The sequence below is a fragment of the Thalassophryne amazonica genome, chromosome 3, assembly GCF_902500255.1.
Source record: "Thalassophryne amazonica chromosome 3, fThaAma1.1, whole genome shotgun sequence".
Classification (NCBI taxonomy): domain Eukaryota; kingdom Metazoa; phylum Chordata; class Actinopteri; order Batrachoidiformes; family Batrachoididae; genus Thalassophryne; species Thalassophryne amazonica.
In genome coordinates, this window is record NC_047105.1 from 142537473 (window position 1) to 142553130 (window position 15658).

Sequence of the window (15658 nt, forward strand, 5' to 3'; positions counted from 1 at the left end):
AAACACTTATCTGGTGGGGGTGTAAAGCGAAGCTGTCGCCGGTCACGCCAATCTCCAGATAGATCACTCCGCAGGAAAACAGCTGCAAAAACGAGTTTACTAAACACAGTCAGTGATACGGCTGAGAGTATTACCTTCACAGGTCGATGATATCTCGGCAATGAGGTGGAGATGACGTCCGCGTTTTACGGAGTGAGATGATGTAGTGTAGATGGGTGACAGCTGTCACCCCCGGCTGTGTCCGTGGCGGCAGCGCCCTCTCGTGCCTGAAGCCCGCACTTCAGGCAGGGCGCCCTCTGGTGGTGGGCCAGCAGTACCTCCTCTTCTGGCGGCCCACACAACACTAACAGGTCTTTGAGGGCCAGAATTTCTGCTGATTGGCAGGTGTTCAAATACTTATTTGCAGCAGTAACATACAAATAAATTATTAAAAAAATCATACATTGTGATTTCCGGATTGTTTTTTTTTAGATTATGTCTCTCACAGTGGACATGCACCTAAGATGAAAATTTCAGACCCCTCCATGATTTCTAAGTGGGAGAACTTACAAAATTGCAGTGTTCAAATACTTATTTTCCTCACTGTGTGAACAATTGTGGGCTCCAGGCTTATTTTAAATACAGGAAAGCTTCTAATTCTCACATGTTCATGGTGTTTTTCAAACAGTTGAATCAAAAAATTTGTTTCTGAGACAAACCAAAGCACTGGATTCTTTGGAATCTGCCTTTTGTGCTTTGTTCCCAGTGTAATTCCTGACTGGGAAAACTGAAAATGCCTCAGCAGATCCAAGGAGCCACAAAATGCCGCATGAGATGAGATGTTTGAGTTCCTGTAGCGTTGCCCCGCCTCTGACAGTCAGACTGTGAAAAGCTGGAGATGTTTCGATTGGCTGCATGCTGCTCAGTTCCTGATGAAGTCTCCTTAAAGATCATGTGCCACTGTTCCCATTTCAGTCCGCCTCGCTGCCTGTCAGACTGACACAACTGGCTGCTTCAGGTCAGACCTGTTTACCCACATTATGTGTGTGTGTGTGTGTGTGTTGGTTGGTTTTCACTGCTATTATTCTCAAATGTTGAAGACTGGTGAATTGTCAAAGCCAATGTTCACCAAAGTGCACTGATGAGGTGAATCCAGATCAGCAATGATCAAACTGCTGACGGCCTTAACACACAAAGTCTTATGAGCAAATACGCGCGCAGGTGTGAATGTGTTTGTTTGTCTACAGTGGTTTGCAAAACTATTCAGCCTGTTGGTATTTCACGCATTTTAATTTGTTTAATGGCATTTCAAATACAAAAAGTAAATCAGGCTTCTCAATATAAAAATTTCAAAAATTATCTTCCTTAAACTCAAACTGAAAGTAAATCTCTACAACTTGATATAAATTAATTAAAAATATAAAAGCCAAGATGATGGGTTGCATAAGTAATCAGCTCCTTTGGTATAATACCTGTAAATAATCAGTTTTATTGCCAGTTTTCTTCATTTAGTTCTCTTCTTTATTTACTTTATTGCCTTTCAGCTTCCATCATATTTGATGTAAATAAAGTTCAAAACATATTCAGTGACTTGAAAATGTTCATGTATCCATCCCTTGACTTGTCTGAAGAAAACTGGCAATTAAACTGATTATTTACAGGTATTATACCAAAGGGGGTGATTACTTATGCAACCCATCATCTTGGCTGAGATTTACTTTCAGTTTGAGTCTAAGGAAGATCATTTTTGAAATTTTTATATTTAGAAGCCTGATTTCCTTTTTGTATTTGAAATGCCATATACAAATTAAAATGCATGAAATACCAAGGGGCCGAATACTTTTGCAAGCCACCTGTGACAGACTGGCGTCCTGTCCAGGGTGAACCCTGCCTCACGCCCTATGACTGCTGGGATAGGCTCCAGTCCCCCGTGACCTGATCTTGGATAAGTGGTTGAAGATGGGTGTATGTGGTCTGGTTTGAAGGTAAACCTCCCTGTAGTGGGATCAGACAGATGATCAGCAGCTGATCACAGCCGAGAGTCAAACCAGGAACCTTCTGCACACGTGGTCAGTGCTCTCACCTTGAAACAGTGAAGTGAAACTTTTGTTTTTCAGACTTTTCTTCCCAATGGGCTCAATTCGTTGTTAGAAGAGCTGTGTGTGATTAAAAACAGAACTGTGGGCCTGGCCTGTGGTCTTAATTTAATTAAAGCGGTCACGGGTTACGTGTCTCCACGTCCAGAACTCACAGTTGCCTCTTTCACAGGGCTGAACTCCACCAGCACTCCAGCTGTATCCAGGACTTCACATCACCCAAACTCGACCAACACTGAGAGAACGCATAGCTTGCCAAAACCAGACATCCCAGAATTCTGCAGCGAGGTACGTACGTTTTTTTTCAGATGAGCAGTGACCTCTAGTGGCCACCTGGGCCCTCATTTATCAACCATTCATATGTACAGATTTGTGCTTAAACTGTGCACGTGAACATTTCTACACAAAATGTGCAAATAACCTTCTTGTACTAATACTTAGAAATGTGTGTAAATATACACACAGCATGTAGTGGTAGAACAGGGAAACTACAGCTAGAAATCATTGGTGCAGTCACAGTGAACAACAGCCTCATCCACACACGTACTTCATTTCCTCAGATTAATAAGAACACAGTTAGGAATTACGTGGACTTAGAAACAGGTGTGTTGCCTCACCTGGTGTCAAAACCCACAAAACACATTGGTGTGAACTAAACAGCAGCTTTTGACCTCAGCACTGAAATAAAAAAATAAATTAAGACCTTTAGCATCATCAAGCACCTTGATCACCGCCTGTTACTACAAGGAAAAAATTAAAAATTTCTTCCTGCAATTTCGTATTAAAATGTGCCCACATTACTTTCAATGCTGAAAATTGAAGAGAAAACACTTAATAAGCTGCAGCAGTGCAGTGATGTTACAGGAATGCAAAGGATTCTGGGACAATTGAAATTAGTTGTCTCATTTTGTTAACTGAAAAGTTTTTAAAGGACATGTCGCATGTTATTTGATGTCCCGGTTAGCAACACAGCATCAAAGTATTCATGACTGTAAGTCTATCCACGCACATGCCGTAATATTTAGTGGTAGCTGATGTATTTTATTGCTAATTTTGTGGAAAACATCTTATTCTGAATTTCTCCCCATTTCTTGGCATGGGATGTACATTTTAGCAAACGTGGAAAGATCCCGATGGCCCAGTGAAACAAATGCTGCTATGTCCGATAACGAAGCTACTGAGCTTTCATTCGAAAGTGATAGCTCAGATTTACAGAGGATATACAGAGAGGAGACGACACACTTCACCCAAAAACTCTTTAATTTTTTGAGAGTCTGTCGGATTTTGGATCCCCCCTTGGTATTTCACGCATTTTAATTTGTTTATGACGTTTCAAATACAAAAAGTAAATCAGACTTCTCAATATAAAAATTTCTAAAATGATCTTCCTTAAACTCAAACTGAAAGTAAATCTCTACAACCTGATATAAATTAATTAAAAGTATAAAAGCCAAGATGATGGGTTGCATAAGTAATCAGCCCCATTGGTATAATACCTGTAAATAATCAGTTTAATTGGCAGATTTCTTCAGACAAGTCAGGAGATGGATACATGAACATTTCCAAGTCACTGAATGTCTTGAACTGTATTTACATCAGTTATGAAGAAACACAAACAGTATGATACTCTATGGTAAATCTGTGTGGAGTAGACAGTTCTCAAAAACTGAGTGACTGTGCAAGAAGGAGAAGAGTGAGGAAAGCCACCAAGACACCCAGACAACTCAGAAAACATTACGGGCTTCTGTGGCTGTGATTGGAGAAATTGTGCATAGTGCAAGTTTTGCATTTTGTATCCCCAGTTATACAGCTTCATGATGAAGTGGTACAGAGGAGGGTTTTCTTTCACCAAAACATTAAATCTAGGCTTGTATCTCAGATGTACCTTCTGGCAAATTGTAGCTGAACTTTCAGGTCTTCTTTTTAATAAATTCCTCCTCTGTACCACTTCATCATGAAGCTGTATAACTGGGGATACAAAATGCAAAACATACACTGTGCACAATTGCTCCAATCACAGCCACAGAAGCCTGTAACTTCTTCTGGGTTGTTTGGGTGTCTTGGTGGCTTTCCTCACTCTTCTTCTTGCACAGTCACTCAGTTTTTGAGAACTGTCTATTCCACACAGATTTACCATAGAGTATCATACTGTTTGTGTTTCTTTGTAATTAATGTAAATAAAGTTCAAAACATATTCAGTGACTTGGAAATGTTCAAACATCCATCCCCTGACTTGTCTGAAGAAAACTGGCAATAAAACTGATTATTTATATATATTTATATAAGTTGTATAGATTTGCTTTCAGTTTGAGTTTAAGGAAGATCATTTTAGAAATTTTTATATTTAGAAGCCTGATTTACTTTTTGTATTTGAAATGCCATAAACAAATTAAAAAGTGTAAAATACCAACAGGCTGAATAGTTTTGCAAGCCACTGTAACTCAGTTACAGCTCCCCCCCAAGGGCGCAATTTAGAACTAGAAATTGGTGGGGACAAAGTGCGAGGCCCGCAGGGCCGAAGCCCATAGGCCGGGGGTCTGGGGGCCACTTTAGGCTCCCAGAAGCCAACGGTTTCTAGATAAGCTCAGATGCATTCTGAGCATCCAGAACAGTAATTTTAATGTTTTGAGAAGACCATAAAATGGACACCATTTGACTTATGCAATTTGAAACTGTGGCTATAAGTACTTTACGAGGTCTGTGAAAAAAGTAACGTACCTTTTTATTTTTTTCAAAAACTATATGGATTTGAATCACGTGCGATTACATCAGACAACCTTGAACCCTTGTGTGCATGCGTGAGTTTTTTCACACCTGTCGGTTACGTCATTCACCTGTGGGCAGGCTTTGAGTGAGGAGTGGTCCACCCCTCCCGTCGGAATTCCTTTGTCTGACTATTTCCTGAGAGACTGGCGCTTTGCTTGATCAAAATTTTTTCAGAACCTGTGAGGCACATCGAAGTGGACACCATTCGAGAAATTCAGCTGGTTTTCGGTGAAAATTTTAACAGCTGATGAGAGATTATGGAGTGTTACTGTCGCTTTAAGGACTTCACACGGACCGGGACGTCGCGCCGCGTTCCGAGGCGCTGTCGTCAGCCTGTTTTGAGCTGAAAACCTCAAAATTTAAGCCTCTGTTGACCCAGGACGTCGTGAGAGAACAGAGAACTTTCAGAAGTGGTCGGGATCAGCAGTTTATCCGGACATTCCACTGTTAAAGGAGATTTTGTAATGAAAGACGTGCGGACGGATTCGCACGTCGGCAGGCATAAGTTTGAAAAAACAACAGATAATAAGTTTAGGATAAATTACTTATCATGAATTTAATTTTCGAAGTGGCACTAATGACAACACTCATAACTGAACATAATTTCGCTTGCATAGACTGATTTTGGAGATCAAGCAATAATTGCAGATGGGCTTTCTGAGGTCGCAGATAGCTTTTCTGATTTCCTTTTCTAACTTTCAGAATTTAGTAAATTAGCATATGGTCCACTGATAATTATGTGTAGACACTAGTCCCTAGAGGCAACTATTTTTGGTTTCAAATCTGGGCAAATGCAGTCCCAGAAAATTCTGAATGTGACAAACAAGAAACAGGTGTTGTAAACAAGTCAAGGCTGCTAAAAATACAAACTTGCAGAAACAAAGATACTATTCTGACATGGTTTGCACATAAGACTGGCATAGCATGTTTCAAGTACACACATATATGTCAGAAGGTGGGGGGGACATACCATATTGTCCCCCCTGGTTGAAAAGGTGGGGGGGACATGTCCTCCCTATCCCCCACCAAATTGCGCCCATGGCTCCCCCACCATGAACGTGCACACAGATGTATTTCTTAGGTTTCTAACAGGTACACTGATGACAACACTTATAAGTGTGCACAAAGCTGAGCCTCCAGCACACTTTTTTTAACATGCTGCATTCATGATTAATGGATGTCCATGCAAAGTAGTCTTCTCACAGTGGAGAGCGGCGGCTGCTTTTACAGTGACAGCATCAAAATTAACAGTTATCAATTAAAAATTAGTTCATCATAACACAACATCACACTTACGTAAACTTTGCAAATAATCTGTGGCTCTGTTCTTGACGTTAGCAGCTACATTCAACAGCACGCTGGGACGTTTCCTCAAAGCTACGTACACACTGTCGGAAAAACGAGTACTCACGAGTACTTTATTTTCGGCAGTCTCCATAGCTGTTTGTTGTGAATGTCGTATACTTTGACACCGGTCACGGAAGTGCACAAAGTAATCCCGGTGTATTATCAGATGGTCACTAACAGCCTAAAGCCGAAGTTGTTGTGATTTCTGTGCTACATGTCCTTTAATGCTGGTTCTTGTGGTAAGCTTGTTGAAGCTTGTTAAAGTGATTTCGTCAGTAACTGTAATGTCGAAATAAAGAAACATCTGACACCATCACTGAATGTTATGAAGAGCTGAGTTGAAAACTACTTTTGGACTCATCACTGCCACCTAGTGTTGCCACTCACTGATGTGCCCCCACATAAACACCTCAGTCTCTGTTTCACAGAAGTTGATGTTCTTTGCTGTTTTGTGCCAGTGAGGAACACAAGCAACAAACAGATGTTTTGTTTCCATATATGGTTCATTGAGGGCGTCTCTGAAAGCAGACAACCAAAACCAGTTTTGCAGTTTGTAGAACGTCTCATCCTTGTGACCTCAATCACGAAGACTGTCAGATGTGGACTTTTAAGACAAAGAAGCCACACATGCAGTAAGTTTTATGAGGTGTTCATTTCAAAAGAGAAAGTTCCCTTGCGACACAGTCTAAATACTGCACAGTTCATTTCATTAACCAATAACTAGTGAAAGAGGAAGTGCTGCTCTGTCGGTTGGTCAGAGAACGTGACAACTGCTTTATGTCACACTGCTGAAACAGAAGCTGCTGACAATTCTGTGTCTAAACAGATGAAGATGTTCCAATCCTGCTGGCTGCTTCTGGTGGCTTTCGTCCCAGTGACCTTCAGCACCAATGCTGGGGTGAAGGTCACGCTAACGGAAAAGGGCCTTGAATACGGTAATGTATGCAGCACAATTTGAAAGGTTCCGATCTCTCTGTGGTTTAATTTCTGAACTTAACTGCTCCTCTTTTGACAGGCAGAAAACTTGGAATGGCCACAATCCAACAGAAACTCCAAACTGTCAAGTTGCCAGATGTGTCGGGGAAAGAGAAAGTGTCACCCATCGGCAAAGTCGAGTACCATCTGTCAAAGTAAAGCAACACAGGAAAGCTTTTTGCAAATATTTTCTGTCGGATACTAACTACCACCTTTATTTCAGCATGCACACAGTCAGCGTGCAACTGCCGTCATCCACAGTGAGTCTGGTACCAGGGACCGGGGTTCAGCTCTCAATAGCTAATGCCTTCATCAACCTGGATGGAAACTGGAAAGTCAAATACCTCAGGGTCATGTGAGTGACATTCCAGCAGAATAAAGAAGCTTTTCCTCTCAGTGTTGTGACGACTATGCTGCTACGTCTCAACAGAAAGGACAGCGGCTCCTTTAATCTGAAGGTGAGCGGACTCGCTGTCAGTACGACTATCACAGTCAGAAGTGATGAGACGGGTCGACCTGCAGTCAGCACAGTTAGCTGTGCAGCCACCGTCGGCAGCGTCAGCGTCAAGTTCCACGGTGGAGCCAGGTGAGGAAATGAGAAAAGGTAACGTGTGCACTTCCTGTTTGAGTCGGCATCTATCCCCTGACTGCTGTGGCTGCCGTCTTCCAGCTGGCTCTACAACCTCTTCACAAAGTTCATCGATAAGGCCCTGCGCAGCTCTCTGCAGGGAAAGGTGAGGACAACCCACCTCCCATCACGTTTACATGACAATCACTCATCCTCCCATCACCTACATGCAACAAAGCAATGATATAATGGCAGCAAATCATGGAAAGTGAGGACTAGTCCAGTCAAGTTATTCAATTTAAGGCTCCAACCCACCACTAACTGCAAAAAAAAGAAAGTTTAATGTGGGAGTCTCCTCTGATATACCCCAGGAATAACATATTAACAGTAGAGAACAATAGAAGGGGTAGAAGGGCCCAAAATATGTTAATTAGGTCTAAACATCAAAGGAACAGTCAAACTAATGTAAATCTTGTATCTGTCATCAAAAGAGGGACTGATTTGCTGTCCAAATTCACCTGTAGTGTTGTTAGAAATACTAGAAACTGAAATCGGGTGCCCTTTTGGGTAATTAGATAATTACGCTGCTCAATGATTCTGAATTCAGGAAATATGTAGAAATCTGCCTGACTGGCCCAAATAGTGAATACGATCAAATTATTGAAGCTGGTGAGAAGGCAACTGTGTCCCTGTAGAATGGAGGAAAAAATGACGGACGGCCTCGACAAAGTGAGATGCCAGTGATTTAAAGAAAGACTGTCAGGTGTTCAAAAGAGATTCAGGCACAGGTTTTGCCACCAAGTTCAGGTGCAGCAAAGTATCACTCACTACGTGTCTTACATCAAATATGTGAATGGAACGGAGAAAGCCTAAGTGCCACTGAATATGGGCGGAAGGAAAAGAATGGCAAGTTCATTCCAGTACGAACAGACCAGCTCCTGACCTCCTCCTGGAAATTATTCACTGTAACTGTAAAATCGGATGCAGTACTTTGAAATGCACTTGTCACAGGCGCGGCCTTCAGTCTACATTTGGCTGTGGAAACTGCAAAGGGTCTAGCTGCTCTAATGCAATGGACCCAAAAGTTGTGACTGAAATTGATGAATGAACAATCACAGAGCTTCAAAAAGTGTTTCTGTGATTTAGAATCATCTCACTCCGGGTTTTGTCTTATCTGGTACAAGGTGTACATTTTGTTTAATCCATATTTGCATAATTAACACCTCCTTAGGATTCTTATATGTGTTAACTGAACACCTCCTGAATTTGACACACATTTTTGTTTGAAGTTCTAACTGTCATGGTGAAATAGGTGTTCTTTTCAATCATGGTGATACTTAATTATGATTACATAATTAGCTAATTATCCAAAAGGGCATCTGATTTCAGTTTCTAGTATTTCTAACAGCAGTACAGGTGAATTTAAACAGCAATTCAGTCCTTTTGATGACAGATACAAAACCTCTAATTGTTTGACTGGTTCCTTTGATGTTCAGACCTAGTTAACATAAATTACCACATTTTAGGCCCTTTCACACCTTCTATTCTCTATTTTTAATGTTATTCCTGGAGTGTATCAGAGAAGAACCCACTTTTTTTTCTGGCTGGCCACACTGGTACATGTCTGGAAAAAAACAGGGAGGATGATGACTCAAAGATAAGAACTTTATAGATACATGTACACATGACAGAAACCCACAACAAGGACATTTATGGAGACCTCAAACTACACAGTTTTGTGAATGTGTGGGCTGAAGTAGGAATGGTCACAGGGACTGGCTCTAAACTACCCTGAAATACTGCCAGAAATTACAGGCTGCTAATATAACACACTTTAGAAGAGCAGGACGTTCAGCGGGAGAGGCTGGGCCTCCAGTATGCAGACCTCAGTTCCAGTCCTGGTGTCAGCACCTTGTCTGTGTCCTTGGACAAGACACCTCATCTGCATCATCCAGGTCCAACAAGCTGTAAATGGGGATGCAACCTGTGTTGAACTGAAGTCCTGTCCAGGGGGACTGAAAGACTCTCATCCACTTCACAATACAGAATCTGGAGATAAGCTCCAGGGCCTGCATAGGACAAATTCAAGAGAAATCAGCCCCAACTCAGAGGCTATATTAGACACAAACATATTTTTGGAAAATCCATTACAGACTGACAGACTGAGCTCACAGAGATGATCGGTGCCTTTTTTTTTGTCATTTCTTCAGATATCACAGGTTTTTCAGATTTCAGTAACACTGAACATAATGTAAAATACCTTTGCAGATTGCTGAAATTAATATTTTGCTTCCTCGAGTGAAATAAAGAAATACAGGGTACAATAGGTGTCATGTGATGATAACAGATTTCTCCAGGATAAGTTCACACCTGGGTTGAGATCTTGTTCCTAACAAGACTTAATATACGAGGTGTATTAGAAAAGTATCCGACCTTATTATTTTTTTCAAAACCCATATGGATTTGAATCACGTGTGATTGCGTCAGACAAGCTTGAACCCTCGTGCGCATGCGTGAGTTTTTCCACGCCTGTCGGTTGCATCATTCGCCTGTGAGCAGGCTTTGAGTGAGGAGTGGTCCAGCCCCCTCGGCGGATTTTTATTGTCAGGAAATGGCGGAATGATTTGGGCTTTTTTTCCATCAGAATTTTTTCAGAAACTGTTAGAGACTGCCAGCTGGAAACCATTAGAAAAATTTTAAAAATTTGAAAATTTTACGGGCTTCACAGAGAATAACGACTGTTACTACAGCTTTAAGGACGGCTTTAAGGACGCTTGGCATGCCGCGCTCCGTGCCACCATCGAGAGCCACAAACCACCGGATCATTTCTAAACGGATGGCTCTGTGGATCCGAGACCGTCGTGTGCACTTTCTCTGGTTATCACAAGAGCTGGACATCAACCATTTTCCAGATTTCACTTTTAACAAGAGATTTTGTCATGGAAAGCCGAGCGGAGGCTTCGCGCGTCACGACCGATTTGCTGATGGAGCGAGACAAAGGAACACCTCCGTTTTGGTCTCACAGGACGGCTTTGAGATGGTGTTCAGACAGCTGTCGGTGGTTTTTCCATCGACTGATTATCCGAGAAATTGTGGATGTGCCTGGACATGCCAGAACATGTCCCGTGAGGCTTCATCATGGCATTGCTGTGCGCCATGCGGCACCGCCGCGACGAGCGAAGCCTCCACTCCTCTTTCCATGAGAAAAACTCCTGTAATAGTGGAATGTGCTGTTCATTTCCAAACTGGACGCTGTGTTTTATCCGGGACGTCGTCTGACTAGCACAGGAATTGTGAAAAGACGTGGACATCAGCACTTTTTCGGCATATTGAGACAGATGTGCGGAGGAATTCCGTGCGTCGCGGCGGTGCCGCATGGCGCACAGCAACGCCGTGATGAAGCCTCACGGGACATGTTCTGGCATGTCCAGGCACATCCACAATTTCTCGGATAATCACTCGATGGAAAAACCACCGACAGCTGTCTGAAAGCCATCTCAAAGCCGTCCTGTGAGACCAAAACGGAGGTGTTCCTTTGTCTCGCTCCATCAGCAAATCGGTCGTGACGCGCGAAGCCTCCGCTCGGCTTTCCATGACAAAATCTCTTGTTAAAAGTGAAATCTGCCGGAAAATGGTTGATGTCCAGCTCTTGTGATAACCAGAGAAAGTGCACACAACGGTCTCGGATCCACAGAGCCATCCGTTTAGAAATGATCCGGTGGTTTGTGGCTCTCGATGGCGGGACGGAGTGCGGCGCGCCAAGCGTCCTTAAAGGGGGCTGGACCACTCCTCACTCAAAGCCTGCTCACAGGCGAATGACGCAACCGACAGGTGTGGAAAAACTCACGCATGCGCACGAGGGTTCAAGCTTGTCTGACGCAATCACACGTGATTCAAATCCATATGGTTTTTGAAAAAAATAATAAGGTCAGATACTTTTCTAATAGACCTTGTAGTTTGAGTTCCACACAGCAAAAACGGACTCTACGGAACAAACAAGCGACTGCATGTTAAGGAAAGACACCACACCCCAACCCAGGTTAGAGACTGAGAGCTCTGAACTTTATGAACATCACTCGACGACTAATCGAGACAATTAAAAAACATCACCAGCAGTGAAACTAAACTGACTTTAATTACAAACACAAAAACAATAGAAGTCGAGTTTGAAAACATGGTGTCACTCAGAGAACTACGTGGACCCATCAGTGATCGACTCCTTGTTTTTCAGGTGGAGGCTCATTTGTGGGAAGTGACTTTTTACCTGTCTAACCCGTGTTACAGGTTATCAGCCTCTTTCCTGGAAACAGACATCGATCCTCGTTCTCTGCAACAGATTCTTTGCTGCAAACAAACAAACTGAAGCTTTCTTCCTTGAGATTTACTGATTCCTGCAAATTAAAGTCATCAACGTTCATGTCTGGTTAGAAATTAAAAAGTACGTACAGTGAGGTAAATAAGTATTTGATCCACTGTCAAGTTTACAAGTTTTCACACCTACAAAGAATGTAGAGGTCTGTAAATTTTATCGTAGGTTCACTTCAACTGTGAGAGACAGAATTGTAAAAAAAAAAAAAAAAATCCAGAAAATCACATTGTATGATTGTTAAATAATTTAGTATTTGATCACCTACCAACCAGCAGGAATTCTGTCTCTCACAGACCTGTCAGTTTGACTTTAAAAAGTCATCCTATTCTGCACTCTTTACCTGTATTAACTGCACCTGTTTGAACTTGTTACCTGTATAAAAGACACCTGTCCACACACTCAATCAGTCACACTCCAACCTATTCACCATGGCCAAGACCAAAGAGCTGTCTAAGGACATCAAGGACAAGCCATAACAGCTGTGTGGAACACAATCATCCAAATGTCATCCAGGTACATCCTATTCCAACATAAAAGGCCCAGTTTCCCTAATGTGACCGTAGGACCTTTGTGGCCAGGGCGGCGGTGGGATTGAACCCCAGACGGCTCGCACTAAAGACCATTCCTCTACCAGGTCACCCAAAGGGGAATTGGCCAGGACGACAGAGGGATCAAACCCTGGACGGCTCGAACTCAAGACCATTCCTCTATCAGGTCAGCCAAAGGGGAATTCCCTGTTAGCCAAGCTAGCGGGAACGTCTTTTCAATCAGGACCCAGGACCTTCATCCTGCTACATATCTCCCCACCATTTTTGACTTCGTCCCGAAGTCACAGGTGCATTTAAGCATGTTCTGTGACTACCCACATCCTGCCGACAATGCCAATTGTGACCGCAGGATGCTTTGTAGTCGGGACAGCTGTTGGGAAAGTGTAGGAACACGGACCCACAACAGGGGGCGCAAATGAACGGACAATGGAGTAAGTCAAAATAACAACGCTTTACTGTTGTGAATGTGCACAACGAATTCAACCAATTACAGAATTGGACAAAAGTCAATACACAAAGGTGTCGTGTGGGCAGGCTCGAAGATAGGAGACGCCTCTCCAAGGTAAGACCGGAACCACACGGCTTCCTCCGCCACAGGTCCCCGGGTATACTGGAGCCGCCAAGTCCCGAACTCCCAGGTGGCCACTGCCTCCGCGTGTCGGACCTGGTACTGCTGGCGAGGGAAAAAGAACAGTTAGATGGGGGCGCGTTTGCACCCAGAACTCCGAACGGCAGGAAAGGTACCTCCACCTCTCGTTGGAACAGTAACCAATAACTAGCTCAGTCAAATGCTGTGTACTCAGTAGGCTTTGATACGTCACCTCTCTGGTAGAAACGATATCTCGGCAATGAGGTGGAGATGCCGTCCCGCTGATATACCCGACTGATGATTGCTGTCAGCTGTCTCAGGTGATGGGTGACAGCTGTCACCTTGGCTGCTCCTGTGAGGCGGCGGCGCCCTCTGGTGCCTGGAGCCCGCACTCCAGGCAGGGCGCCCTCTGGTGGTGATGGGCCAGCAGTACCTCCTCTTCAGCGGCCCACACAACAACAGCGGTGGGATCGAACCCCACACGGCTCGCACTAAAGACCATTCCTCTACCAGGTCAGCCCAAGGGTAATTCCCCATTAGCCAAGCTAGCGGGAACGTCTTTTTAATCAGGACCCAGGACCTTAATCCTGCTACACTGATATCATTGGAGCTATTGAATGCACACATGTTCACATCATATGTGATGCGCAAATGCGCATCAGGCTGGTGACTGGCACAATGCATGATAATGGTAAATGGACTGCATTTATATAGCGCTTTTCCATCTGCATCAGACGTTCAAAGTGCTTTACAATGAATGAATGAATGATTTTTTTATTCGCCATGCACGCACAGACAAAATCTCTCATTTACAAAACAAGTCATGAGAAAACAAAAATTAAAACATATAGAACAAAACTCAAACAATTTACCAATTTAGTGCGGTTGAAAGGGTGTGGGCAGAAGCAAAAGCTTATAAATGCCCACCCCGTACATCAGTTTCTGTGTACAAACAAAAAATAAACACAAAAAACAATTATCAGTCAGCAATGTAACGCAGTGAAACACACAAAGTAATACAACGGACAAACAAACAAAAAATAGCCACACACAGTTTACTTAATTACGCAAACTATAACAAGTTAATGTATTATTTTTATACAGTCTTTTAAAACAAGCCAATGTACTGGATACTTTAATACAATCAAAACAATCATTCCACACTCTAACACCCTTTACAGAAATGCAATGACCTTTAGCAGTATTTCGAATCTTTCTTCTATCAAACAGTAGAGAAGCTTGAATCTTCGACTGGACTGGGTTGCTTAACGCGAGGACGTTTCGCTTCAAATCGCAGAAGCTTCCTCAGCTAAAATTCTTGCTCTGGTGGTCTGACTTCTGTCTTGACTCTTGTAGAGCAAGAATTTTAGCTGAGGAAGCTTCTGCGATTTGAAGCGAAACGTCCTCACGTCAAGCAACCCAGTCCAGTCGAAGATTCAAGCTTCTCTACTATGGAAACCACCTGGACAACTGAGAGCCTACACCAGGGGTAGGCAACCTGTTCCAGAAAGAGCCATGAGGGTGCAGGTTTTCTTTGCAGCCTCTGACTCCACCAGGTGATTTTACTGATTAATATCACTTTGAGCAGATGGAATCAGTTAATCAGTGAAATCACCTGGTGGAGTCAGCGGCTGCAAAGAAAACCTGCACCCTCATGGCTCTTTCTGGAACAGGTTGCCTACCCCTGGCCTACACAGAAACTTCTATCAAACACCAAAGATCCACGCAAATTATAACTGGACTCTCTCATTTTAAACAGCTCCTGGACATGATGAGGCAAGAGTCCATTTTTAACTTTATACATTATCTGTATTGTAAAATAATTAACCAAGTCATAAAATTTCAAAAACTCAAGACGAACAAACAGTGAATTAGTTGGTTCATGATATTTTTTTTTAATTTTCACTCTTATAGTTTGTTTTTTTTTTGTAACAGAAATATTGGATTAGGATTTGTTTTATATGTATTTCCCCAAACTTCAATGCAGTAAGTCATATAAGGAACAAGTAATGAGTGATACAATGAAACCAACAGATGTTGGGGGAGAAAGTATTGTACTTTGTACAAGACAGCAATAACTTTTGATATTTTGGTCTCAATATGCTTGTCATCAACAAAAACTCCAAGAAATTTAGTTTGAGATATCAATAATTTACTGCTTAAATTTCTAGGCTTGTTTCCAAATATAATGCACTTAGTTTTACCAAAATGAAGTGATAATTTATTAGAGTCAAACCAGTATTTAAATTTTTGCAGTTCCCTCTTCACCAAGTCCAAGAGCTGTCTCAAATTATCTCCACTACCAATCACAGTTGTATCATCAGCAAACAAAATACAACTCAAAGACTTAGAAACCAAACCTATATCATTAATATACAGCCAAAACAATAATGGCCCGAGAACTGACCCCTGGGGCACTCC

At 42.6% G+C, this 15658-nt stretch overlaps 1 protein-coding gene across 3 annotated transcripts in view; it reads left to right on the forward strand.

The window, feature by feature from the left end:
* Nucleotides 1-900: 900 nt before the first annotated feature.
* Nucleotides 901-15658, forward strand: part of LOC117507672 (bactericidal permeability-increasing protein-like) — a 35589-nt gene continuing 20831 nt past the window's right edge. Inside the window, exons 1-7 of one of the 3 annotated variants that reach the window (XM_034167491.1) lie at nucleotides 903-997; nucleotides 2248-2363; nucleotides 7015-7123; nucleotides 7204-7318; nucleotides 7387-7518; nucleotides 7594-7749; nucleotides 7834-7897. In XM_034167491.1, coding sequence (XP_034023382.1) covers nucleotides 7015-7123; nucleotides 7204-7318; nucleotides 7387-7518; nucleotides 7594-7749; nucleotides 7834-7897 — 576 coding nt within the window. In that variant the 5' untranslated portion in view covers nucleotides 903-997; nucleotides 2248-2363. Of the gene's footprint in view, nucleotides 998-2247; nucleotides 2364-7014; nucleotides 7129-7203; nucleotides 7319-7386; nucleotides 7519-7593; nucleotides 7750-7833; nucleotides 7898-15658 lie in introns of all 3 variants that reach the window. The other 2 variants (XM_034167494.1, XM_034167492.1) reach the window with 2 other exon arrangements.